The sequence below is a fragment of the Acomys minous genome, assembly GCF_964271855.1.
Source record: "Acomys minous genome assembly, chromosome: 1".
Classification (NCBI taxonomy): domain Eukaryota; kingdom Metazoa; phylum Chordata; class Mammalia; order Rodentia; family Muridae; genus Acomys; species Acomys minous.
In genome coordinates, this window is record NC_140483.1 from 139,509,949 (window position 1) to 139,537,705 (window position 27,757).

Sequence of the window (27,757 nt, forward strand, 5' to 3'; positions counted from 1 at the left end):
ACTGGGTCCTGGTCCCTCTGTCCCTCCTTTCCTCATTAAGCCTTCTGAATATACATGAACCTGTCCTACACATTCCCCTCAAGTCTGACCTGTTCTGTTTATGCGCCTTTACTAAAATTCCACGCGATCTTTTGGTTTCATTTTCTGGAAGGTTCTGATGCACACCGAAAAACGGGTGCCTTATAGCTAATCACACTGCGGAGCTAGAGACCACCGGCACACAAGTCCACTGCAGTCCGTCGCAGCAACACCAAAAGCGGGCTCGGAGAGGCGCAGGTCACGGTCGCCTGCTCTCCCACTCTCCCCGCTCGCCCGCCCGCCGCGCCGTTCTTCCGAGCATCCCGCGAGGTCCGGGCCGGGGCGAGGGTTACCCCTGAAGGGCTCGCGGCAAGGTGGCCTCCGGGGGCTGGGCCGAGGGGACGACGAGGGTGCGGCCCGTCTCCGCAGATCACCGGGCCCGCCGCCGCCGAGTGAGTGACCGAGACCGCCACGAAGCGACTGCCACGTCAGGCCGACTTCACAGACCGGCGCGGGCGGTGACGCAGCGGCGGCGGCGGCGGCGGCGCATCGGGCGGAACGTCAGCCCCGCAGGCCGTCCGCAGCCCGGCGCCCGGTTCGGAGACGCCCCGGCGGCCGGCCGGCCCTCAGGGAGGCGGACCCCGCGGCCCGCAGCTCGCCCGCGGTCGGTCGGGCTGGACTGGGCGGTGTCAGCCGAGGCCCTCGCCAGGCGAGACCCGGGCAGCCGCGGCGGCGCCGACGGGAGCGGCAGCGGGGAGACTGGCCATGGAGACCCGCTACAACCTCAAGAGCCCGGGTGAGCGGGGGCTGCGGGTGGGCCGGGTCGGACCGGGCGAGGAGGGGGAGCCCCGGGCTCACGGGCGCGGCGCCTCCGCCCGCTCGTGTCCGCCGGCCCTCGCGGCGGCCCGGGGTTCGCGCTTTACGCGAGGCCGCTGCCGGTCCCGGGGTGCAGGCCGCAGGGCGGGGCGGCCGCTGCGGCTCCCCTGATGTGCGGGCGTCTCCTGGTTCCTTGCCTCTCTTTCCCGGGAGCGGAGCTGGAGACAGCCATGCCAAGGGCAGGTGTCAAGGCGGCGTCGGCGGGTTCTACTGGAGGTATCCCTTGCTGGACCCGCATCCTTAGTTTCCCCCTCCGTCGCTGCCGACGAACTTTTTGTTCGGGGTTTGACTCACGTTTGAGGAATCTGCCGTTGGAATGTCCCATGTCAGTATTTGGGGGCGAATTTATAGACATAAAGATGTCTTGTAACTAAACACAGTTGAGCTGTGTACTTGAGAATAAACCATGATTTGGGGGAGTGAACTGCTAATACGTGTGAATGCATGAAGACAATGCCCCCCAGACAATCTTGCCCTCCAGTTATTTTCTGGTGCGTTAAGAACACTGCAACCCTCCCCCCACCCCACTATCAGTAGTCTAGTTTTAAGGCAGGTGTAATACAAATTACTGGATTCTATACATGGTCTTTGTTCTAAATGTACCTTGGTAATTTGTCAGGAAAAAAAACAAAACCAAAAACCCTCCCAGGAGCGCTAATTAATAAACCCCAGCGTATGCTGCTGTTTTAAGTTTTCTTTCTACACACTAGTTTCGACTTTAAGTCTAACATCCTTCTGGAAAGAGTGGTCGTTGTGAGTTTTGTTTTTTTTTTTTTTAATTTTCAGAATATATAAACGAAAAGCCCAAGGATATTGGCCCAACAGAATGTTGTTAGCTTGAATGCTGACAAGAAAGTGTCCTTAGGTAAATATAGTCAGTCATATTTTAGGGGGTTTGTTTAAAAATTGGCCATGCTTGTGCAAGAATTATATTTACACAGCTGAATTTTAACGGGCTACATTCTCTGTATTAGGCACATTACTTAAAACCTGAAGAATTAAAAAAAAAAAAAAGAGAAAGTCACATGAAGTAGAAAAGCTTTAATTTTGGTGCCAGAATGATCGAATTAGTTAGGCTCTTTTTTTTTTTTTTTTTTTTTTTTTTGAGACAGAGTTTCTCTGTGTAGCCTTGGCGGTCCTGGAACTTACTCTGTAGACCAGTTGGCTTTGAACTCAGAAATCCACCTGCTTCTGCCTCTCAAATGCTGAGATTAAAGGCATGAGCCATCACTACCTGGCTAAATTAGTTGGGCTTTAAAAATAAAACTGTGTAGTAAATTATACAGTGTTTCCTTAGGCATATGGCTGCTGTAGATCAGCAGAGGGACTTAGGCAGATGTCCAGAGAATAATTAGAAAATGTCAAAAATTGTTCAATGTTTTTTAAAAAAAGATTCCTTTTAATCTCTCTCTCTCTCTCTCTCTCTCTCTCTCTCTCTCTCTCTCTCTGTGTGTGTGTGTGTGTGTGTGTGTGTGTGTGTGCATTGTTGCTTTGTTTGCATGTAGGGCTGTGTGAGGGTGTCAGATCCTCTGGAAGTGGATCTATAGACATTTGTGAGCTGCCACGTAGGTGCTGGGAGAACTAGGGTTCTCTGGAAGAGTAGCCAGTGCTGTTAACCTCTTAGCCAACCTTCAAAAAATGATAACATTTAAGCAACTTTAGGAATTAAATACATTTCTACCTGGGCATGGTGATACATGCCTTTTATTCTGCAGTGGTAGGCAGATCTCTGTGAGATCCAGCCTGATGTGCATAGTTTACAAATTTCCAGAGTATGTTGAGCTTTGGTTGACTTTTGTATCTGTTTATAAATTCCATTCTTTTTTAGGTTTCCTCAATGATGGTGGTATTCTAAAAGCAAGTTTAAAAAAACTTTGCCACTGGTGTAGACGATTTTGAGTTAATGAGACGATGAGGTCGGTGACCCACAGGACTCGCTGAGAGGTGGAGAAGCCTGGTGATAGTGCTTGCTCTAAATAGTCTCAAATCTTTGTTATTTATAGGTTAATGACTATGTGAAAGGAAGTAATTAAAGCGTCCCACTTCCTATCTGCCAGGTTGGGTTATCTCAGTGACATGGACAGGAAACTTTAAAAAGAGAAGACAATACAGACAGTGGTTAAAGAGTTGACTCGTGTAGCTGGTAACTTTGTTCAGTTCCTGCCAGCCTAGAGTCCTCCTATTTGTACTTTGGTGTCAACCGAAGGAGGCTTCCCGCGAATCAGTTTCCAGCCAGCTCAGGCCCTTCTCAGCTGTAGACACATATGGTTACAGTGATGGAACATTTCTACACATCCCCACGGACTGAAAGTCTCTGCGAGTTGTAAAACCCACATTCACTGATAGCCTCACCTTCTTCAGACTTGTGTAGCTCCCTAAAATCCATATCCTGTGGATTCCCGGCACTCAAGGAGCTGCCGCCCTTCACACACCATCCCAAAGCCTTGAGCAGGCTAGGCAAACTGGTCCCCCGCTGAGATATCTACAGCGCTGGTGGCACCTTGAAGTTCTTGCTCCTTTACCTTACCCCAGCGGTGAATGGTGTCACTGTTGTCACCAGAGCCATTGAAACAAAGGTGGATTTGGTCTCTTCTCAAATGGACAGTGTTTCAGCAGCAATCCCTTAGCAGCCAACAGCTAAGTTGGGTAGCTTGCTGGGTCGGGTTGGTCGGAAGTAACCCGTGCTTGCGTTTCCAGCTCCATCTTTGCCTCTCTTAGGCTGCTTTGCATTTTCACCTGAACCACTCTCCAGTTGTGTTGTCTTCATCCCTATTGGAGCCTCTGTTTGGAATGCTTTCCTTTTAACTCACCCGAAATTCCTATTCCTGAGGTGTCCATAAGGCTCAGCCTTCTCAGTTCCCTCAGGTACCTAGGCCGTCCTCAGCTCTGCTCCACCTGGTCAGTACTGTCACATTGCTATATGCATGTTAAGCAGGGAGCGCTTCTCTCTTGACTCACACATTCTTCAAGTGTGTTTTGTTCATTTTGTTTATATTTTAAATTAATTTTATTTTTTATATGTGGGAATACCTGAGTGTGGCTGTGCATTCTGTGTGAGCCTGGTGCTTGCTGAGGCCAGAAGAGGGCATTGGGCCCTTTGGAACTGGATTGTGACCGTCCATGTGGGTGCTGGGCATCAAATCCTTGTCCTCTGGAAGAGTAGCTGCTGCTCCTAGCTGCTGAGCCATCTCCAGCCCTCTGTTTTGTTTTCCTTTTTAACATTTATTTAGTGTGTATGTGTGTGTGTGTGTGTGTGTGCGCGCGCGCGCGCCCACGCACTATGACACTCAAATGGAGGTCAGATACAACCTGCTGGAGTCAGGTCTCTCCTTCCATCATGTGGGACTCAGAGATCGAACTCATGTTGTCAGGGTTGGTGGCAAGTGCCTTTGCCTAATGAACATCTCTCTGTTTTTCTTTTGTTTCATTTTTTGTTTGTTTGTTTGCTTTTCGTTTTTCGAGACAGGGTTTCTCTGTGTGGCCTTGGCTGTCCTGCACTTGGTTTGTAGACTGCTCATAGAGACCCCCCTGCCTCTGCATCCCAGCTGCTGGGATTAAAGGTGTGTACCTGGCTTCTTTAATTTTTTTTTTAAAGAAAATATCTTTGTAGTGTCTTTGTAAGCAGAAACATTAGTTCTTATACATTTGCTGACGTCCCTTCTCCTGAGAACAGGAAGGGGAAGTTGGGAGCATCATTTGGGTTCCTGATGGGAATCTCTAGTTTGCTGCCTCCTGAGCCATAGTGTGTCTTAGGAACTGACGACATTATGATACCGCCTTTCCAAGAGAAACTGATGTTTGGAAGACAGTGGCCTATAAAAGATCCCTTTAGTTTTACATTTTGACCCTAAATTTAGTGTAAGTACAGTGAACTAGCTGAGTGAAAGAAGAGGGCAAATGCTGGGCCCATGGAGCCTACAGTCTTGATCCAGAGAGACCAAATGGTCTCCAGAAAAGCAAAACTTAAGAGTAGGAATGCCGGGCTGGAGAGATGGCTCAGAGGTTAAGAGCATTGGCTGTTCTTCCAAAGGGCCTGAGTTCAATTCCCAGCAACCAGATGGTGCCTCAGAGTCATTTAGAGTGAGATCTGGTGCCCTCTTCTGGCCTGCAGGCAGAATACTTATACATAATAAAATAAATAAATCTTAAAAAAAGAAAAAAAGAGTAGGAATGCCATTATCTTTCCTTTATGACTGATGTTGTCCCTCACAGTTAGAGGAAACAATCTTGCTGGGAGACAGAGATGGGGGAGGGCGGGGGGTTAACATAGGCACTGTGGTAGAAGCAAGAGACAGTGGTCAGCAGGGACAGATGCTCTAGCTTTAGTTGCTTGGTAGCACTCTGCACTTGGAACCAGAATGGTTTTGTTTTGTTTTGTTTGTTTTTGTTTTTTGAGACAAGGTTTCTCTGCATAGCCTTGACTGTTGTGAACTTGCTTTGTAGACCAGGCTGGCCTCAAACTCACAGTGGGCTGCCTGCCTCTGCCTCCTGAGTGCTCGATTAAAGGAGTGTGCCACCACGCCTGGCTCATTTTTATGTGACTTTAAAACAAGAAGTTATGGCTAATTTCTGTCTTGGTTATTTCTTGTTGCTGTGATGAAATATTCTGACAAAAGCAACTGCAGGGAGATTGGATTATTTTTGGCTCACAGTTCAAGGTTAGAGTCCATTGTAGTGGGGAAGCCATGGCCGCAGGAGGTTGGAGCATGCAGTCACATTGCATCTAAAGGCAAGTGCAGAACATTGTGAATGCTTATGCTCAGTTACTGTCTCCTTTTGTTTAAAGTATGGTTCAGGACCCTAGCTTAGGCAATAGTGGCATCTACAGTGAGTGGGTCTGTCCACTTCAGTAATCAGATCAAGACCATCTCTTGGTTATGACCAACAACTTATCTCCCAGGTGATTTTTATACCTCATCAAATTGACATGAAATTAACTATCATAATACTGGGTTTTCAACCTGGCAGTACCTAGAATCACCTAGCAGATGAGCCTCTGAGCAGTTCCTGTGAAGATTGTATGGGTTAGGTTAGCCTTAACTGTGGGAGGCACCATTCCATGGTCTGGGCTTCTGGACTGGGATAAAAAGGAAGCATAGGATGAGTGCTAGCACTCAGCTCTCCGCTTCCTGACTGTGGGTGTAGGCTAAGCAGCTAGCTGTTGCATGGTTTTCCCACCATGAAGAACTGTACCTTGTGAGCGGGGATAAACTCTTCTTTAAGTTGCTTTTGTCTGGGTATTTATACAGCCACAAGAAAAGTAATGCAAGAAGACTTTGGTCCTTTTCTTTAAAATTATTATTTGTACTGGCTGGTTTTGTGTCATAAGCTAGAGTCATCAGAGAGATGGGAGCCTCAATTGAGAAAGTGCCTCTATAAGATCCAGCTGTAAGACATTATCTTAATTAGTGATCAGTGGGGGAGGGCCCAGCCCTGGGCTGGTGGTCCTGGGTTCTATAGGAAATCAGGCTGTGCAAGCCATGGGGAGCAAGCCAATAAGCAGCACCCCTCCATGGCCTCTGCATCAGCTCCTGCCTCCAGGTTCCTGCTGTTTTAGTTCCTGTCCTGACTTCCTTTGGCAATGTGGAAGTGTAAGCTGAATAAATCCTTTCCTTCTCAATTTGCTTTTTGGTCATGGTGTTTTGTTGCAGCAATAGAAACCCTGAGATGATGATGACATCCTCCTCCTCCTCCTCCTCCTCTTCCTCATCATCATCATATGCATGTGCAGTATGCAGGTGTGCATGTGCATGCGTGTCAAGGTGAATGTGTGGCAGTCAGAGGACAGCCTCAGTCAGTTCTTGCTTCTGTCTTGTGGATGAGGACTCTTAGTTGCTGTTTTTGCTGTGAGCTTTAGTTGGCCTGCAAGCATCCAGGTGATTTTCTTGTCTCCACCTCGTCTTAACACAGGAGTGCTGGATTTACAAACATGTATGCTACTGCCACTGCGGCTAGCCTTTTCCCTGAGTCCTGGGGATTGAACTGAGATCGTCAGGCTTGCTTGGCATGTGTTCTTACCTGCTGAGTCATCTTAGCAGCCTTCAGTCTTTCTCCTTGGCCCCTAGATGGGAGGCTTCTCCACACTGACCTTTTCAACCAAAACAGTTACCTATTGGTTATTTTTCATATTAGGGTTCTGATTAAGCTTTTCTTTGAATAAAAGATTTTGTCTTATGTCAAATTCATTTACAAATATCACCAGTCACAGCTCCAGATTCTTGGGAAGAGAAATGTTGGAAGACTTTAACGTTCATTCATTGTATTTGAATAATCTCTGTTCTAAGCTGTGAGAAGACCAAAGTGACATAGAGCCTTACAATACTTATCAGAAATGACGGGTTAAACAGATCCTGGGGGACAGTGTCAGGACAACACATAGCAAGAGCCTCAGCCTTGTTGGTCTCAGGGCAGTGGGTGACCGACCTCACTGGCCGTTAGAGTCATTTGAAGACGATTCCTAGTCTGTATTCTACCTCGGATACTATTTGCCCAGATGAGGACGGGTGGGTAAGTATCACGTGGACCTTCCTGCAGAAATTACTGAAAGGTGGGCCATGGTGATGCGTCCCTTTCATCCTAGCAGTCAGGAGGAGTGACAGGTCAGAGGCAGGTGAAGCTCTCTGTGAGTTCCAGGCCAGCCAAAAGGCTGCATAGTTAGACCACTTGTCTCAAAAAACAAACAAAAACCCAAAATGAAACAAAACGACAGTAACAAACGACATTGCTTGTATGTGAGAGCCAGTCTAGGTGGCACAGGTGTCTGAACAGGTTTGCAAGCAGAGGAAACTAAGTAAGGAGGTCTGGAGCAGAGAGCAAGTGAGGCGTCTCTGAGAAATGAACAAAGTTGAATGTCTAGAATTTGGAGCAAGAGGTTGTGTCAGATATGTATGTCTCTAATACAGACTTGATCATGCTGTATTAATATTTATTGCCTTCCAACTCTGAGGTCTCGGTGCCCTAGAATTTTATGATTGTAGCTGCCACACCTAGCACCTAGTAAATACTTGAAGTATTTGATAAGTGGGCAAATTCTCAGACTAGGAAATGGAAAAGAATAGGAAGATTGTGAAGTAGAAGTTTGGTTTTGTCATATGAAACAGCCCTGCTGTGTGGCCCTGGCTGGCTTCAAGCTTGAAAGCTTCCTGTTTTGGCCTCCTGAGTTCAGGGGTTCCTGGTGTGTGCCATCACTCCTGGGGAGGAACTTTTTTTGGGAGGTGGGGTTCCAAGACAAGGTTTCTCTGTATCCTTGGTTGTCCTGGACTCACTTTGTAGACCAGGCTGGCCTCGAACTCACAGTGATCCACCTGCCTCTGCATCCCTGAGTGCTGGGATGACAGGCGTGCACCACCATGCCTGGCTGGAACTTTTTTAAAGCATAGATTTAAAAAAAATCTTAGATTCAAATGATACAGTTTGAAAAGCAGCTCCAGATTGAGCTGGCTCTGTGCATGGGAGTTGCTTTCCTATTAGCCTGTCTCTCTACCACGCTAACTTTTTTTTTTGTACATTTCATATTCATTCCTCTGCCTGTTCAGTCTCTTCTGTAGAGCTACCTGTTTTTTTGTCTAGAACTCAGAGACCACCTGCCTCTGCCACCTGAGAGCTGGGGTTAAAGGGGAGCACTGTCACAGCTGGCTAGAAAGGTTTGTATTAGTCAGTGCTGATCACTTAGAAAAGTGTATTTTAAATATCTCCATTTTCTGGATTTTCTTTTAGCTGTTAAACGGCTGATGAAAGAAGCGGCAGAGTTAAAAGACCCAACAGATCATTACCATGCCCAGCCTCTGGAGGTCAGTCTCTGTGTCCGTCTTCCTCAGGATGCCTTAGTATCTAAGACAGCTCTAGGAAGGACTGTGTTTCCATTGCTTGGCTTGTTAATGATGTGTGTGACATTGTTACTGACCCACTTTAGTTCCTGAGTGCTTCATTGGCCTTTCATCAGGTCCCTGAGGCAAAGCTGATTTAGGGTCTCTGTAAGTGAGTTCCAGATACTAACTTGGTGCTGAGGGAGGGAGGGTAGTAGGAAGGACCCCAGACACTATGGCAAGAAGCCTCCAGCCCCGCAGGGGTCTCTGCAGCGACCCTGGGCTTTTGCCACAAACTTCTCTACCTTGTGTTTTCACCTGTGAAAGGATACTGAATGTGCAGGTCAGGTTTTCATGGTAATAGGGAAGACACAAATTCCATAATGTGTGAGAACTTTGAGAATTGAAAAGTAACTTAGTAACTGTGTCATGACATATAGCCAGTCTATTAATGTTACTAGCCAGTTATACATAATGAGGAATACTTTGTAAAGATTTGTTAAAATGACTCAAATTTATACTAATGACTTGGCTATATTTTTGTAATTGGTGTTTTAATTAAATGAATCTTATATATAATAGGACTCAGAATTTTTAACTTATTTGGTTTAAAAAGATTTTAGCTTTTATGAAAGATAAAATTTACATTAAACAACCCCCTTTTTATTAATGACTTTGAGACATTTTGAGCATTGAAAGTATTATATCACTATTAGGAAGCATTTGATTTTCTTCACCTGAAATTTTTAATGTTACTATTGATAAAAATGATAAAATTTAAATGTTCTTGGCCCTGTGGATTCTTGTTCTTGTTTAGGATAACCTTTTTGAATGGCACTTCACAGTTAGAGGGCCCCCAGATTCCGACTTTGATGGAGGAGTCTATCATGGACGCATCGTTCTGCCACCAGAGTACCCCATGAAACCACCCAGCATTATTCTGCTAACGGTAAGAGCTCTCGGCTTTTCACAGTGCCTGTGGGCTAGGCTCTGTAGCCATCTGCAGCTACACTCAGCTTAGTCACATGCAATGAAGTAGAATATTGCTCTCATTTTTCCTTCAGAGCCTAGACCATGGTACTTTTTCCTCAGAATAATTGAGAGGAAGCTGATGCATCTGTGAAGTACAGTGATAGTAGTGAATGTATAAGTGTCGAAGCTCGCTTGTTAGGAGTCAGTGAACGAGGGTGTGAGGAGTGCTACAGAAACCTTAATAAATGTTATTTAGTTTTTTTATATCTTAGAATTTCTACCTTTGTGTGTTTTATTTTCATGTGGAAGAATATATACTATTGCTATATTAACTCTCTTGATTGCTAAGCTTTCCTTCCCCCACTTGTTTAGTTTTTTCCTAATCATGAAAAAATACAACACACACACACACACACACACACACACACACACAAACACAATGGTCTTTTTGTTGCCTTATTTCTGTCTTTGATAATCTTACTGCTGTGTAGGCTATTGCAGTCCAGTTTCACAGATGTTCTCTGTTAAAGCGTGCTTTCTCCGCTGATCTGAGAACTGCCATGGCTTCTCAGACTTCATCCTGCTGCAGCGAGGCAGCTCTCTGGGACACGAGGTGCTCATCCACAGGAGCGGACTAGCACAGCTGTCGCTGCACTTTGGAGAATGTAAAAGGCATTTGATTTAGAGACACTGGCCAGGGCTCTAACAAGTGCCCTTTCCATCTTAGTGCATGTAGGTCATATATTGTCTTTGAAATTTAGCTTTTGTTCCTGTCAAGTGGAAGGATGTTTTGGCAAATACAGCCACATCCTAAAGTTGCTGGCATCTTGAAGCTGCTTAACAAGTACTGGGTCTCCCTGCTAACGTTGATGTTGGTGTAAGGCTGGGGCTGCCCTTTAGGCTTCCATCTTGGGACTCACTGCAGTTAACTGGGAGCAACAAATGTGTGTGTGTGTGTGTGTGTGTGTGTGTGTGTGTGTGTGTGTGTGTGTAGTAGGTACCAGCTGAAGCAGCCGCACCCTCCTCAGGGGTCAGTGTTGCCTTCTCATTCTCATCCTCCCTTAAAGCCACTTCCAGCTGTGATTCAGGAAGTGGTTCTAGAACATGACCCAGGAGTGTCCAGGAGGCAGGACCGAGTCGTCTCCTCCCAGTGGAGTGCTAGTTCTGTCTTAGTGTCTGTTCTTTCTCAATTTCTTCCTTAATGTTGTGGCTACTTCACCTGCTCAGGACAGCAGCTGCTTTTTATTTGTGAGTTAGCTTCAGCAGTCACCTCTGAAAGGACAGTAGGTGCCAGGAGTCTCTTAGTCTTTTCCTCTTTTCTTTCTTCCTTCCTTCCTTCCCTCCCTCTTCCTTCTTTCCTTTTTTTATTTTTTGAGACAGAGTTTCCTTGGCTGTCTTGGACTTAATTTGCAGACCAGGCTGGCCTTGAACTCACAGAGATCCACTTGCTTTCCTGCCTGCCTCTGCCTCCCCTAGTGCTGGGATTACAGGTGTACTCCACTGTGCCTGGCTTAAATAAGACTTTTGCAGTTTTTAAAATGTGTTCTTTATTTCTAAGGCCAATGGACGATTTGAAGTAGGCAAGAAGATCTGTTTAAGTATCTCAGGACATCATCCTGAAACCTGGCAGCCTTCATGGAGCAGTGAGTATTAATGAATATAAGATCCTGTCACTGTTTAGTGTATACAAATGAATTATACTCTTTTGAGATTGAAGATGCTTTGGCCAATCTGTGATACACTGAGAAATTAACAAGAATACCTTTCAATGTAGGTTCGTACATTAGTTTATAAACTCTCACTTGTATCTCTTCTCAGAACCTTCAGATCTTTTTCCAGAGTAAACCTAATTCCTCTTAAAATGCTTATTTTGTCTGTGTCTCTATTTGTGTACTTGTTTGTGTGCAGATGTGTGTGAGGCCAGCAGTTGTGGGGTGTCTTCGTCAATTCTCTTCTACCCTATGTCTGGAGGCAGTCTCCCTCTGAACCTGGAGCTTGCACATTTTGTTAGACTTGATGGCCAAGCCAACCCCCAGGAGTCGCCTGCCTCTGCCTCCCAAGTGCTGGGGTTACAGGCGTGTGCCACTATGAAGCCCTTTTTTATTTCTTAAAACAAACACACTGAAAGCACAAGAGTGCTCAAGACCAAATTTGGTCCCCAAGCTTGCACTGCTGATCTGGTTCCTAATGCAGCGCCTACCCCAATCCCACCCCTCCCCCAGCCCTGACCCCAGCCCATCCCGGCCCCTCCCCCAGCCCTGACCCCAGCCCATTTCACTGAATTATGTTACCTTTCTGTTTCAGTAAGGACTGCATTGCTGGCCATCATTGGGTTTATGCCAACTAAAGGAGAGGGAGCCATAGGTTCTCTAGATTACACGCCCGAGGAGAGAAGAGCACTTGCCAAAAAGTAAGTTCCTTGTTAGAGCCGAGTGGTATTAGTGGTTAGCAGTGTTACGTATCTTTCTCTGCTGTCCCCTTGCTTAAGGATCCAGTCTTAGCATTGTAGAAATCCAGTTCTGCAGATTTCCTCAGAGTGGAAACTTGTGATCAGTCACAGGGTTTCACTTGATGTCCATGTCAGACAGGTGCTTTTCCACTGAGCTGTACTGCCAGTCCAACTATCTCATTCTTTTAAACGTAGTTCATGGGCTGGAGAGATGGCTCTGTGGCTAGGAACACTGGCTGCTCTTCCAGAGGACCTGGGTTTGATTCCCAGCACCCACATTATGGTTCCTAACTATAACTCCTACCCCATAGGCTCCAGCTGACTCCACCTTCTGGCTTCTGTGGCCACAGGAACATATATGATGTACAGATGTATATGCAGGCAAAACATCCATAACACATAAAAAAATAATAATTAAGAATAAAGTAGTTGGTAACGGTCTACTAAGAGTTGTTTTTCTCCAGTGGGAGACATACCTCCTGGGAAGTATTACTGCCCTTTGTCCCACTTCAGACAGCATCACAAGTGGGAAGAGCCAGAGCCATTGTTTATGTACAGTTGTTTGCAGGATCAACTCCCTAGGTGGTAACGGAACCCAGCTCATGGCAGATAAGAGGAGGATCTGGGATAAAATAAAGGAAAAAAATTTAAAGGTAGTAATATGGTAATACTGCCTTCTCAGGGTTTTGTTATTTGTTTTCCTCTTTTTGGTGTATTTTTATCTACATATCATAATAATTCATTCACTTTAAAGTGCTGTTTTCTTTCAGTAGTGCTGAGATGATGGAGACAACCTCGCCCTTTTTGAGACAGGGTCTCACTGTATATCCCTGGCTGTCCTGGAACTCACTTTGTAGACCAGGATGGCCTTGAACTCACACAGATCCACCTGCCTTTGCCTCTCCAGTGCTGGGATTAAGGGCATGCACCACCACACCTGGGTACAATAGTTGGTTTGATACATTTTCTGTGCTGAAGTCTTCTGCCTACACCAGTTGTGAAGCTGAGGATGACCTTGAACTCTTTATCTTATTCCTCCACCTCCCAACTGCTGGGACCACCGGTGTGCAACACCAGTGTGCACTCTACAGTGCTTGGGATCATGCCAGGGCTGTGTGTGTGCTAGGCAAGCCTTCTACCAATTGAGTCACACCCCTGCCCTTAGTGCGGTTTTGGCTCCATCTAGAATACAAAAGGGTGGTGGGAAAGCAAGTACATCTAACGAAACAGTGTAGTTGTAGGTCTACTCTGCCTAATGTAACTGGTGACTCAGCCTATCTGAAGTTTTCCCACAAGTTGTTGCAAATCTTTCATCTGTATTCCTGCGTAAGTGAATAGCATAGGTGAATATTTTCTAAGTAATATCTGTAAATTGGCTGTGTGTGTGTGTGTGTGTGTGTGTGTGTGTGTGTGTGTGTGTGTGTGAGAGAGAGAGAGAGAGAGAGAGAGAGAGAGAGAGAGAGAGAGAGAGAGAGAGAGAGAGAGAGAGAGAGACTTTTTTTTTTTTGAGACCGTCTTACTATGAAGCCGTGGCTGTCCTGGAACTCACTATTTAGACCTGGCTGTCCTTGAACTCACAAGTTCTGGCATTAAAGGTGTGTGTCAACACACCTGGCCATAAACTCTATTTTTAATTGGCTTCTTTGCTGTTTTATATGTTTCTGCTAGGAGATAATTGGAGCTTTATATTAGACTTTTTCTGCAGACTTTGAATGGGCTCATGATCTGTGTTCTTGAGGGTAGTATCATACAGTCTAATAGACAGTTTATATAAATATGCTTCCACTGTAGAGCTGAAGCTCTATTCTTTAGATAACTTATTTTTTAAAAATGAAATCTAAACTTTTTTTAATGAACACTTTTACTTATCTGAGAACTAATACTGCCTCGATTGTCTCACAGCCTATAGATAGATGACTGTTAGTGGTTTTTTCTGTTAGTTATTTAGTATCTAAGTTTTTTAAAAAAGATTTATTTATTTTTGCTTTATGGATATCTTGCCTGTGTGTGTGTGCATATGGCTGTGTGTTGTGTGTGCAGTGCCTGTGAAGGTCAGAGAGGGTGTTGGGTCCCTGAGAACTTAAGTTGCAGGTGGTGGTTACCTACCATGTGGGTCCCGGGAGTTGAAGGCCAGTCCTCTGGAAGAGCACTTAGTGCTCTTAAGTGCTGAGCATCTCCAGCCCCTGTCTGAGTGTCTCAATAAAGGTGAATTGGTACTCTACTGTTTGGGCCGTGCTCACTGAACAACATTGTCTCCTACCAGATCACAAGATTTCTGTTGTGAAGGCTGTGGCTCTGCCATGAAGGATGTTCTGTTGCCTTTAAAATCTGGAAGTGATTCAAGCCAGGCTGATCAAGAAGCCAAAGAACTGGCCAGACAAATTAGTTTTAAGGTACTCTAAATTCCTGAACAGATCCGCTTGTGGAGCCTTTTTGTTTACTGTTGAATTCTAGGTAAGAAGGAAAGTAATATATTTTGGATTGAAATTTTGTAAATAATGTCTTCACATTATGAAACATGTAAGCTGTGCTCAGGAAGGCCTTTGGGGCAGCAGTTAAAGCTAGACTAGCATAAAGACTGCATCCGGATCTCAACTTTGCAGTTTACTGGCAGTATGCTGACATGTCCGACATAGTACTTTACCATCATGTGCCCCCTTTATCCCTGTAAATGACAATCCTACCTCCCTGTGGGACTTTGTCAGGATATGGTAATTAGCACATGTGGTACATGTATTATAGGTGCATTTAGAACCATCTCCAGTGCTTTATAAATTCTAGTTCTTTTTGAACAGACTAGGCAACCTCACGTCCAAGAAATAACTGCTGTTAATATTTTGGCATATTTCCCTTTTTCTGCATATTTTAACCAAATATAAAATTTACAAGATATTTTACTCCTTTGAGTAAGCACACTCATGTTTCTGGAGTTTAACTAAGCTGTATTAAGCAGTGTGCATCCTCTCACCTGCTTTCCTGCCCTCTGCTTCTGGTCCAGTTCTCGGGAGTTTTCTTTTGGTTCCTTTCTATGATTCCTATTATACTTAACATCTTTTCTCTGAAGATCTTAGGGTCAGATGTGTTTTGAGTATTGTGATTTCCCAGATTCGAAAAAAAATACATACAGCTGAAGTTGACTGTTACAGTAAAGCCTGGTCAACCTGGGACTGTTGACTACTGTTACAGCCCAGGTAGCCTCACAAGCTACATCAGACTTTATATATGAATCGCCCGAAGCTCTAGTTTGCAGAGATCTTAGACGTGTGGTCGGGAGCCATGGGTGGTGGTGGCCTTAGCAGCTGCCTGAGGACGCAGGTTGTCTCCTTGTCCTCCTGTCACACCTAGATATAGCAGCTGCCAGCACGCTTAGCCGGCTGATGGTAAATATGAGAGGAGCAAAGGAAATAAAGTCAGGAGAGGGGATTAGATGGTTGTTAATACGTTTCTTCTTGTAACACTGCTCTTGGGTATATCTTATTTATAGGCCGAAGTCAATTCATCTGGGAAGACTATCGCTGAATCAGATTTAAACCACTCTTTCTCACTAAGTGATTCACAAGATGATTTACCTACAACATTCCAGGGTGCTACAGCAAGCACATCGGTATGGCTCTTATCTTTTAATACACACAACACACACCCACCCACACACACACACACACACCCCACATACCCACATACCACACTACACCCCCCGCACACACACTACACACACACTACACACATGTACACCACACACACACTATACCTCGCACTCTACAACCCCCCCATACCACACATATAACATACACACAACACACACATATATACCACACAGACACATGCACACATACCTCCACACTATATACCATATACCATGTACCATATACATACCATACACACCACACAGACACGCACATACCACACACGTACACACTGTATATATACCACACACATGCACACACTTGTTTGGAGTAAGATAAGATTCTAGATCAAATACTGAAAATTATGTTTTTGGGGTCTTTTTTTTTAGTAGTAGGACTAGCCCAGCTGCCCCACTAATTATGTTGTTTGGAACAAATCTTTCTGGGCATCAGGTTTCTTTGTTAAGTGGGGTTGGATGAAATAGTTTCTAAGTCTTGTTGTTGTTTGAGAATGCTGTGATTTCTTTAAAGTCAGTGTTAACACAGGGCTAGCCTAGATAAAACATGAGCACTAATAGCTTTCTGGTATTCTAGGCACTGAGTGGTAAATCCCCTGAGCCACAGTCCTGCCGTAGTTCTGCCTGGTGCTCTGTCACATGTGGCTATCTAAGTTTAAATTCAGTCACATTTAGTGAAGTCAGCCACGCTGCCCCTCAGGCACACTGGCTGTGTCCTAAGCTCTCTGCAGCACATGACTAGCAGCTTACACACAGAACTTAAATTCTGCTCCTGCTGCCCTGTTGAATTGCTGCCTGGTGTGGAGTTAATGACCAGGCACTGGATGGAAGAACAAGTGTCTATGGGTGGTGATAGCTCTGCTCTGACCCATTGCTTCAAAAAGTGGCTCAGCACAGGTGATCAGAGAGGCTGATTAAAAATATTGCTGTCGTAGTGCTAAATAATGAGTATTATGAGGAGAAAATACATGGTTTGACTTAACATGTATACATGATGAACTTATGTCTTTTGGAGTCAGCTTTGTTACAGATTATTTGACTAGGAAGCCACATCTTAAATTCCCTCGGGTCTGTAGAAGGCATTTACTGATTGGTCAAGGGAGTTGTGCACATGCTACTATGTATGAATAGACCCGGCATTAAACTTAGGTCATCGTGCTTGGCAGCAAGCACCTCTATGTACTAAGCCATCTCACTGGCCCGATAGTACTTCAGAGGTCAGAAAAAGAAAAAGAATCTACTATAAAGTGGGACTAAATACCTTTGAGTGGCTTTCTTTTACTTGAGTGGCTTATGTGTAAAATGGGCACATAAATATGCTTTAAATCTGTCAAGTGCCTTGTTACCTACTCCAGTTAATACTTATTTTAGTTATCATTTGCTTTGTCATTAGTAAATGTCTATGGCTTAGTGTTTTATATAGTTAGTGGACTAGGAAAAATACCTGAGAGTAGCTTGTGTTCTTTATTCTGTCAGCTTCCTGGTCCCACCCAGGGATTGAAATTTGGAGTAAGCCATTCTGTCTATACGAAAAATCACTCCAGGGCTGGTGTAATGGCCCAATGGGTAAAAGCATTTGCCACACAAGTCTGGCAGCCCAAGTCAACCCCTGGAGCCCACATAAAGGTGGAAAAGGACCAACATCTCAGTGTTGTCCTCTGACTTCCATAGTGTGACATGGCACATGACCCACATATATCATGTGGATGTACATCTACAGTAAATAAGTGAATAAAAATTTAAAAGCATTTAATATAAAAAGCAAACAAAATCACCTACTGTTTGTTATTGTAAACATCACTATGACTATAAATATTTTAGAAAGGAAAAATTTAATCATTTCATAACATTTCATCAATATTTAACTACTTGTTCAAAAGGCACCTGAAATATAGAAACCTAAGTAAAACATTTATATAAGCTTTTTTTTTTTTTTGGTTTTTTGAGACAAGGTTTGTCTGTGTATCCTTGGCTGTCCTGGACTCACTTTGTAGACCAGGCTGGCCTCGAACTCACAGCGATCCGCCTGCCTCTGCCTCCCGAGGGTGGGAATAAAGGCGTGCGCCACCACGCCCGGCTATATAAGCTTTTTTTTGCGGCCAGGGGGGTGGGGTTCAAGACAGGTTTTCTCTGTCTGCAGCGTTGGCTGTCCTGGAAGTCACTCATAGAGATCCTCCTGCCTCTGCCTCTTGAGTGCTGGGATTAAAGGCGTGCACCACTACCACCCAGCAATAAGCGTTTTCGTTAAAGCACATGCACTAAATATTGGGCATCAATTGATTCATTTCTTCTGTAGTACAGGAATCAAACCTAGAGTCTTATGTGGCCTGGGTTATTTTTTAAAAAGGCATGGTCTTGCTACGTACTCCAAGTTAGCCTTGAGTTTACCAGTCCTCTTGCCTCAGCCTCCCAAGTTCTAAGATTACCAGCATGTTTTAAGGAGTGTTTTCTAAATGTATTAGTCATGCTAATAAGGAGGCTAAGAACTACTCTAAGTAAATTTACAACTTAGTTTTCGAACTTAAATCTGAATGCCTCAAAAGGATATGTTAATAGTAGCCATATTAGTAATGATTAACATTTACTAAGTAATTGTGTATCATAAGCACTTTATGTCATTAATCCATTTAATCCTCACAACTGCTGAATTGGATATTATCCTCATTGTACGGATGAGGGAGCTAAGAGTTAGGTTAAATAACTGGCTTAGGAACACACATCTAGTAAGCAAAGCTAGAGTAAAAATAATAAAGAGTCACTGTTTTGTCAATTTTACGGGCAGGATAATCCCCCTTAAACCAAGGAAAAATAATATACTCAATGAAAGTTTTCATATGAGCCAGTCTCTTAGGCGATAGTGGTACTGTCATCATGCTCTTCCCTTTAGAGCTGCTCCTCATGGGAATGGTGGTGTGCGCCTGCAGCCTTAGCATGGGGGGAGGCGGAGGCGAGAGGACCACATGTTCAAGGCCGGCTGAACCTCGTGAATCTGTTCTCTTTAAGCTTTAGTCCTTGGATCTACTGAACATGCTTGTGCTCTTAGCTGAGCAGCAGCAGGATGCGGAAGTTAGGCTGTAATGTTTCTGTATTGGCTGCTGTAACTCAAGTTCACTCACTGAATACTGGGTCACTTCCTATGTGGCATTCGTGAGGATATGGGGCCTCATATAACACAGAGCTCTTCAGTGCACTCTTCAATGGACAGATCGTCCCTTGGAGTCCTAGACTGTACAAGTCTGATTTTATGCAGCTTTTAATTCAGCATTAGTACAATTTCTTAACTCAATGTGGGTTAACTACATTTAACAAATTCCAAAGAATAATTTTAAGAAATTCAGTTTATGTAAGCTTTTTTCCTATACTAGGGAGCAAACCCAGTGTTTTGTGGATGGTAGGAAAGTGCTCTGCCACTAAGAGGCGCACCCTTGTATTTTGAAATGAAGTGTTGGTATGTGGCCCAGGCTGGCCTTGAATTTACCATCTTGTCTTCACTGCTCTTTGAGTGCTGCTATTTTGGCTGGGAGCTATCACACACAGTTAACATCTTTTTTCTTTTTCCTTTTCTTTCTTTCTTTCTTTCTTTCTTTCTTTCTTTCTTTCTTTCTTTTTTTCTTTCTTCAAGACAGGGTTTCTCTATGTAGCCCTGGCTGTCCTGGACTCCCTTTGTAGACCAGGCTGGCCTGGAATTCACAGGGATCCACCTGCCTCTGCATCCCGAGTGCTGGGATTAAAGGCATGCGCCACCACGCCTGGCCAGTTAACATCTTTTAAAGTTGAAATGAATGGCAGGTTTCAAATGGAAATTCTGCAAGTAACTTAGATCAGCCGTTTCCCCCTTATATTTAAAGTTTGTTGCCAGCACAAAGCTTAAGGGCTTTTTTTTTTTTTAGACAGGGTTTCTCTGTGTAGCCTTGGCTGTCCTGGACTCGCTTCTGTAGACCAGGCTGGCCTTGAACTCACAGCAATCCACCTGCCTCACTTATCTTAATGGCTAAAAGAAGTATTTGGATTATATTACTTGATTCTTTTCTGTTTACATTTTCTCTACTGGAAAGTATTTGAAAGGTCTTGTATGTAACTCGTGTTACACAGAGTAGAACATACATTTCTATATCTTTTCTCAAAGAATGAGTATGTTCTGGTGGTGACAGCTGCTCCCAGTGAGAGAATTAAAGGCCTCTGATGTAGCCGAGGCAGGCTAAGGAGTCTGTGTGTATGTAGTTCTGTGTTTTGTGCCTTCTTTGAGTGTGATACTGCCAGTTTTAGTATCTCCAAGGCAAACTTAAGATTTTAAAGCCCTTATGTCACATTATGATTGTCCCCTAACTGAGTAGTCCTGCTGACTGGAAGAAGCTGTCACCCGTGCTGTGGAGAAACAGCCATGTGCAGAGCACTGAGGCACTCACGTACCCACAGCATTCTTGACAACATCAAACACCCAATTCTAAGTTAAAGATACTTTTAGACTTGGGTTTAGTTCACTTGTCTGGGATTGTGGGAAGGGGTAAGCTGTGTTTGAAAACAAGCACACTTTTACAATAGTGATATGAAAAATTTGTGGTTAAATTATTTTCTTACTAGTGTTGATATGGTAAAGTAATACTGAGGAAGTCAGAGTCACAGAAAGTGTACTTTTTGGAGTTGGATTCTTTCTACCATTTGTAGTGAGTACTTTTCAAGTTGGAAACGGAGAACAAATTGCTTCTCTCCTCAGTCTTCCGACGGAAGAGCAGGGAGCAGAAGCTGCTGTTGCTGTGTTTGCTGTCACCTGTTGTTAAACAGGCCCCTCCACCTCACGGTGCTCAGGACATCACCGGCTTCTGGCTTATTCGTCAGGTGGTTCCTAGTCTCAGCATTCAGATGGCCTTTGGTAGATTTCCCTGGTCACATTGAATACTTCTAGGTATTCTCAAACTGTTAACAAGTGCAGATACAATTTATTTTATTTTACTAATTTCAAACAGATTTTCTTATCCTTTCCTAGTATGGAACCCAGAATGCATCTGGAGCACCCTTGCCACAACCTACCCAATCAGCTCCTAAGAGTACCTCCATGAGCCCTCGGCAGCGCCGAGCCCAGCAGCAGAGTCAGAGAAGGTCATCCACTGCCCCCGACGTCAGCCAAGGCCAGCCACCAAGAGCCAACCACACAGAGCACGGCGGGTCGGCCATGCTGATCGTCATCCTGACTTTGGCATTGGCAGCTCTTATATTCCGGCGAATATACCTGGCCAATGAGTACATATTTGACTTTGAGTTATAATGCTGGTTTGTGACTAAGAGCTGTGACTCGGTTGCTTCATTAAACATTCTGCATTGGGTATAACCTAAGGATTGTTTACAAGAAGATTATTTTGTACTTACCCTTCGTTACGTTTTTACTGTTACAGATTCACTGTGCTGTAGGCAGACACCCAGCTGTGCTCCAGCCGTCTGTGCTGCCTAAGTGAAGGGACTAGGAGCCGTGGTTCCTTGTCTGCTGTTTAACCTGTTTCACAAGCAAGTAGCTTACTGTGGCTGCTCACGCCCGAGCTGCTTCTCTATAGATTTGCAGTGCTTTTCTATGTAGTCCTTTGGAATTTTCAGATAAAAAGTGGTGTTTCCACATCAGGAGTATTACTGGCTACTCAGTACCAGCAGCTGGGTACTGTCCTCAGTGATGTACAGTTGGAGACTAACAAGTGGCCGAGGGACAGCAGGCTGCTCACTTGCTTCTTGAAAATGGCCACTTACAGGAAAGGCTGGGACTGCCCATTCTGTGGTTTTGTATTTGAAATTTGTTCAGTGAGAATACTTTTTATTTCAGACATTTATGAAAATCTTTGTTATATTCTTGTTTTTGGATATTACTTGAAGAGGAAAGACTCTGTAGCCACTTTGATATGTACCATCTCCAATATGCACACAAATGGAAAGCAAGCAGGCTTTCATAACCCTGTCTTAAGGAAGAAAGGGTCCAAGCCAAGAAATTATTTCATTTTTCTTTCACAAGTTAGGTGAAGAGATCTTAAAGTTTGGATCTTTGCTCTGCTTTTATCTGTCCATGCTTTGAATTATATGCTCATTTCTGTAATCACTGTAGCTTTTAATTAATTCTAGGAATAAGCATAATATTCAGATTTTAATAGAAAAACTCAGGGCCCAAGTAACAGTGATGAAGACAAATAAACTTTTATTTAGAATTGTTCACTAATCAAAGCCCAGGAAAGATTTCAATGGAAAGTTCGGCTCTACCTTAGAGCCAGCAAGCCCCCAGATTCTGACATCCAGTTCTGTCATCACAGTGCCTAGTGAGACTGCCTAAAACAATATTGCCTTCAGCGTGTTCCTTCAGCAGCCTTGAGGGCACTCTTGAAGACCCTGCATTGCCGATTGAACTGGTATAGACCATCCCTAGCTTTTAAATATGTCATGTTCTTAAAGTCCATTTATAAGTTTTTTTAAAGCACAGCTGAATATAAGTGGTATTTAGGTTAGCTCATATGTATTTAAGTACATGTGGGAGGGCACTTGTAAAGTCCTTATGTGGTTTTCACTAAATACAATTATGGGCAAGATAAAAAGAGCTCACAGCTGAGCATGGTAACACATGCCCTCAATCCCAGCACTCGGGAGGTATAGGCAGGTGGATTGCTGTGAGTTCGAGGCCAGCCTAGTATACAAAGTGAGTCCAGGCCAGCTAGGACTACACAGAGAAACCCTGTCTTGAAAAAAACGAACAAAAAACAAAACAAAACAAAACAAAAAGCCCTCAGCTTGCAAAATCATTTTAAAGGTGAGTTTAATTGTCAGTCCTATTATTTGATTTAGGGTCTGTTAACCACTGCACATAATTTCCACTTTTATTTTGGTAGTTGGGTTTTGTTGTTAAGTCAACAGCTAAATTTTTAAAGGCACTGTATGCTGCAACACAATCTTAAGTTTAATAGAGAAGCATTTTATAGCGTAGCATTGTTTCTCTCTGTAGAGAAGAACTGGCTACAATGGCTCATTTGCTAGCACAGGCAGTCTTCCTCCCAGCCAGACCTGGCCTGCTTTGCTGCTTTGTAATCCTCTGTCTTCCATGGGCACCTGTGCCAACCGCTGCAGACGCTTCTGTGATCTCACCCACTCTCCCCTAACTGGCTACCTCCTTATGTGTGTTGGCATTTTTTAGCACCTGATAACACACATCAAAGTGGTACATTTTGTTTCCCCTCCCCCCCATATGTTATCTAAAAATTGTCCTCCAACCCCTCCCTCCCACTGGGGTCAGTGAGCACACAGAAGGGGCCTCTATTGTCAAAGCCTGAGTTTAACTTCTTGGTTCCAGTATAAGGCCCAAACCATGTAGAAGGTAAAGTCTTAAATTCCCGTTTCCCCAGTTTTGAGATTTCAAAACTCAAGGCTTTTTCACTGAGCAGCACAGCACATGACCACACGTCAACATAGTTAAAATAGCATGCTTGAAAAAACTATGCCTGTTTCACTTGCCTAAGCCCGTGAGCCTGCCAGCTCTTCTGTTGTGGGCCTTTTCTTGTAGCACGTTACAGTTCCATGCTGCTGCTGTTTATCTACTTAAATAAATGATTTCATCATGTGTCTCAGTGAATTAAAAAAAAAAAAACTAAGTTATTTCTCGGTTTTACTCTGAAAATGACAAATTTCCATATTGCAGGAGAACAGGACCTCTGTCCAGCTTTGGCTTCATGAGGAAACACTGTATCTTGAGAGTGCCCGTTTTTATAGACCAGAATCTAAAACTTACCTAAGCCGTTTTACAGGGACTCAGGGCGAAGTGCTGAAACGCCTGCATCATTCTGTTAACTGTAAATAAGTGTGCAAGTGAACACAGAGTAACCTCACTGTCATGTGACTTCCTGAGACCATGCGTCCATCAAGCAGGGCACTATCCCCAGACCAAAAACCAGTTCACCCAAGACTATGTGAGTGAGCCAGTGAGTTCTCTGGGGCTACTACAGGGGCATGAGTGAAGTGAAGGCAGTGCCATGGAGGAAAATCGTATCTCCGCGTGGGTGGTGACTCGGAACAGCATCCCTGAGGCCTATGACGGGCAGCTCAGCCAACCGGAGTCTCACCGAGCAGCTGGTGCTTACGGGCCTTGAGTGTTGTTTCAGGAGCTTCCTAAGCCTTGCTGATTTCCTTTCCTTCCTGAGGCCCTCGAAGCCCCACCCCCTTCTTCCCTCCAAAAGAATGTTTCTGTTGGATGGAAATAGCAATGCTACTCTGACCAGGAGCAGTGAGTATATATTTCAACCATTGAAACTGGCAGGAAGTTGTTCAACCCAAAAGCTGTCTGAATACCTTTTGAATAGGTGTTGTTCAGAATTTGTTTGAGCTGCCCAATAAAACCAGTGACTACACTCACACCTTGTTTTGCCCAAAGGTTGTATTCTTTGCCATCTAATCTTACCTCTTGTCCACATTTTTTTTGGGTACCGTGTCGGGATCTTTCACCTCTTTGTGCTTATTGCCTCTGCTTTCATTGGCCACTTTCTAATTTGTGCCACTACCTCTGGCTCTCCAGTCTCGTGCCATTCTACAAGCAGCAAGCCTTCAATACACCTGCATCTGCCTCTTCCTAGTGCCTAAGCCCAATGGAAGCCGCACTGCTGTGCAGGTCCAGAGCTGTGTTTCCGCGAGAGCTGCTGGGATCCTCCTCTGAGCCAGAGCCGCCCCATCCATCTCCTGTTAGTACAGATGTTAGTTTTACCAAACTTGAGGTCACGGCCGGTAGCCCAAGAAACCAAGTTCAATGACTCATTTTTGAGAAACCATTAAACCAGCCAGATTAATAGTAAAAAAAAAACAAAACCAGATTTATTCAGTGTAACCACACTGGGAAGAGGGACAGAGAGAGCCACTTGCGGGGAGGAGTCTTGAAGTGAGATTAAAATGTAAGAACAGGGCCTGCAATATGCACATTAAAGCAGTCCGGGTCAAGGTGTGGGCCTTCTCCCTGTTAAACCATCGTTGTCTTGCCTTCAGTATCGTCCTGTAGTGTGGTCTGACAAGTTGTAAGTCTCTTTTTAGGAGAAAGGTGTCCCATTCCAGTGGGTACCTTCTCTTCTGCCAGCATAAAATTCCTGGGGGAATTCCCATTTGGGGGTGTTCCAACAATCTGATAATACGGTTGAAGGACACAAATGTCTCTAGAATAACTTCATTTCTACCAGCCCAGCTATAATTGCTACCGAATCCTGGATCTCTTCTGTGCCCCTGGAAGCTCTCACTGTCTCATGAGGTTAAAACACTGCCTTAGACCTCAAGGGCTCTAAGTGGACACCTGTTTCCTGAACCTTATGTTGCAAAGGAATCCCGTCTGTGTCACACAAAGCAAAAGTAACCCAGCCAGGCAGTTTCTCTCATGAGCAAGCACTCAAGGGCAGGCTGATCACTTAATTTCCCTAATGCAGGTGGTAGCCATACCTCATCCCGCTGTTGCAGCTCAACCCGATAGTCTGATGTGACTGGCTATTTCAAAATTGGCACAAAGGGCAAGAGGGTGGTAGTAAAGAACTGTGCAGTGGTTGTACCCTCTAAACCACCAGACTTACCATAGTGGAATTCAGGACATAGTTTATTTTCCTACTCCAGAAGACAGAGACACAGCTCCATTACATGCTCTGCGAGAACCTGGAGAGTCCTATCTTGTCTTAGAGACTTCCATTCAGGCAAGGAAAGACAGGAAGGAAGGAAGGGAGGGAAGAGATGAAGTAGAAGAGGAGGATTCTAGAATGAACCAGTGAGAATAAAATCTAACATATATCTTAAGCACAGACATTGTTAGAAAGGGGGCTCGTATCAGGGAAAGGACAAGACAGCCATGGGTCCTGGCTTCTTCAGACGGAGTCACACTTACATGTCTTTACAACGTGCGTGTGTAGGATTTTGGTAGCCTTCAATTCTTATCAGTAACGGTTGCAAAGAAACCCCTTCCCCATTTTTATAACATTGCTCAGTGAGTGAAGTATACAACAAGGTGAAAAGGTGGAGACCTTCATTCTGTGATCAAAGTTGTAGGTGGGTTTGTGGGATTACTGTTTACATGAGAAGCAGGCCTGCTTCTAGAAACTCAAGGTTATACAGTGTGTTGTTCCTACATCTACAGTGTGCCCCGAGAAGCAAATGTTGTCCCTAACTGCACCTTGGGCTTTATCGATGTTTCGGAAGTTTCCTCCCTCTGGCAGCAGACAGGCAAACTTTCCCTCCCGCAGCCCCATCACGTTTCCTTGCTGCCCTCTACAGATGCGTCAGATGCCCACGGCTTGCCCATCTTCACTGTCCCACTTCCGTCTTCCTTCTCTCTTTCTCTTGAGATACCTCATCTGAAGGGTCTCACATTTGGGTTCAAGGACACTGAGATAGGTTGTTGGGGCTTTATGGCATTTGTGAGAAAACTTATTAATGCCATGGACAGTCAGATAACAGCACAGTTATCTGAGGAGAGTCCAGGGCCCAGCACCAGACAGATAGAATGGCAGAGGCCCTAAAGAGAGGAACCAGGGCCCATGTGGCAGAATCTAGGGTCCTTTCTTGTTGCTTTCTGAGGAAATGTGTGTGGTGGTGGTGGGGATTCATAGCAAGAGCCTGCACTCAGGATCCCTCATCCCCACAGGAGGTGAGGAAACAGGTGGGGCAGACTGGCCACCAATACCGCCTTTGATGTAAACTTACTCCCCATGATGAGAAACGAGTGTGTTAGCTGGAATAGCAGACCGCGTTCTTCTGAGGAGTTGCACAGTGAATGAGATACTGTCCTTTTCACCTAAGGGTTAAATAAGATAGGGAGATCTCCACTTTGATTTGTTTGTTTGATTTTCAAGACAGGGTCTCTCTGTGTTAGCTTTGACATTGAACTCCTCTTTGAGAAGACATCTGTTAGCTGTTTTTTTTGTTTTTGTTTTTGTTTTCCTACAAAGTGAATTTTAGTACAGAGTACAAACAATGACAATGTAAGCTTCGGGGAATCCAGAAAGTCATAAGGCCTAGGTCCACCTCTCACAGGACAAACAGACTCCAGAGACACACTCCTGTCAGTCAACAGCCTAAGCTCCCCTGCATATTGGCAGTTCCTGATGGGGAAGCTCCAAATATAAAAAGTCTCCTTTAAGTTCTTTAGCATCTGCCCCCAGTCTTGGTAGATGTCCACGTGCCTGGCAGACACAATCCAGGAATCAGCTACAGGCTACAATTGCTCCAAAGGTGCGCCACAAAACCAGAAAGCCCTGGGCTTGCTGAAAGCTGATGTAAACCAGTCCACGTGGTGTGATTCTTCCTGCCTCTTTAGCTGGGTCAGCTAACCAGATGCTTTTAATGAATGCCCATTGCCCTAATCTCCCAGCTTTTGACTAAATGCCAGCCTTCCTGGGCCCTGACAACAACATCCTAATCCCTACAGGAAGTACTTAAAGAGGAGAGAATACATTATCTCTTGTCCTCAACAAAGGGCTGAAATATTAGACCCAAAGGAAACTCCCTTTCAAAGGAAACAAAATGGCTACCATAGTGCCTATTGGCATACCAAGATTATATGGCCTTAAACATTTGATCTTCCTATGCTAACCAAACAGGTATAGTCTATGAATGAGCAATGAATCTTTTGATCCAGTACAAATTTTGTCTCCCACTTCCCAAATAAAGAATGCTAAAACTCATCAAGGATTAGACAGGGACACATAAAACAAAAGGGTAATGATAAAGCCACCTGCCTCCATTTTAGGCTTGAAAGCCATCTTATAGTAAAGACAAACTAGCCTTATTCCTGCTTATGATTAAACCTCTGCTTCTCAAGGATTGGGCTATGCCCCACCTTTAATCTTAACTACAAAATGTTCTGTATTGCCTGTTTAGAAAGACCAACTATGTTTCAAAAAGTTGTTATGACTGACCATCTTGCAAGCCCACCTTTGTTTCAAAGGGTTATTATAACCACCTGTTGTTATCACTACCTCGTCATGGACAACTTGTTATGCTGCTCCTGGAACTCGGCCTATT

The 27,757-nt window shown here is 44.5% G+C and overlaps 1 protein-coding gene across 3 annotated transcripts; it reads left to right on the top strand.

The window, feature by feature from the left end:
- The first annotated feature begins 572 nt into the window (after nucleotides 1–572).
- UBE2J1 (ubiquitin conjugating enzyme E2 J1) lies at nucleotides 573–21,091 on the top strand. 3 transcript variants are annotated; one of them, XM_084782935.1, is made up of 8 exons: nucleotides 579–814; nucleotides 8,611–8,684; nucleotides 9,517–9,648; nucleotides 11,230–11,314; nucleotides 11,976–12,081; nucleotides 14,384–14,513; nucleotides 15,605–15,724; nucleotides 20,725–20,939. In XM_084782935.1, exons 1-8 carry the CDS (start codon nucleotides 784–786, stop codon nucleotides 20,815–20,817), a joined length of 771 nt encoding a protein of 256 aa, XP_084639061.1. In that variant the 5' UTR covers nucleotides 579–783; the 3' UTR covers nucleotides 20,818–20,939. The 3 variants fall into 3 exon arrangements, with proteins under 3 accessions (XP_084639060.1, XP_084639061.1, XP_084639059.1); XM_084782933.1 differs by having other exon boundaries at nucleotides 584–814; nucleotides 20,745–21,091; XM_084782934.1 differs by lacking the exon at nucleotides 15,605–15,724 and having other exon boundaries at nucleotides 573–814; nucleotides 20,745–21,091.
- Nucleotides 21,092–27,757: the final 6,666 nt, after the last annotated feature.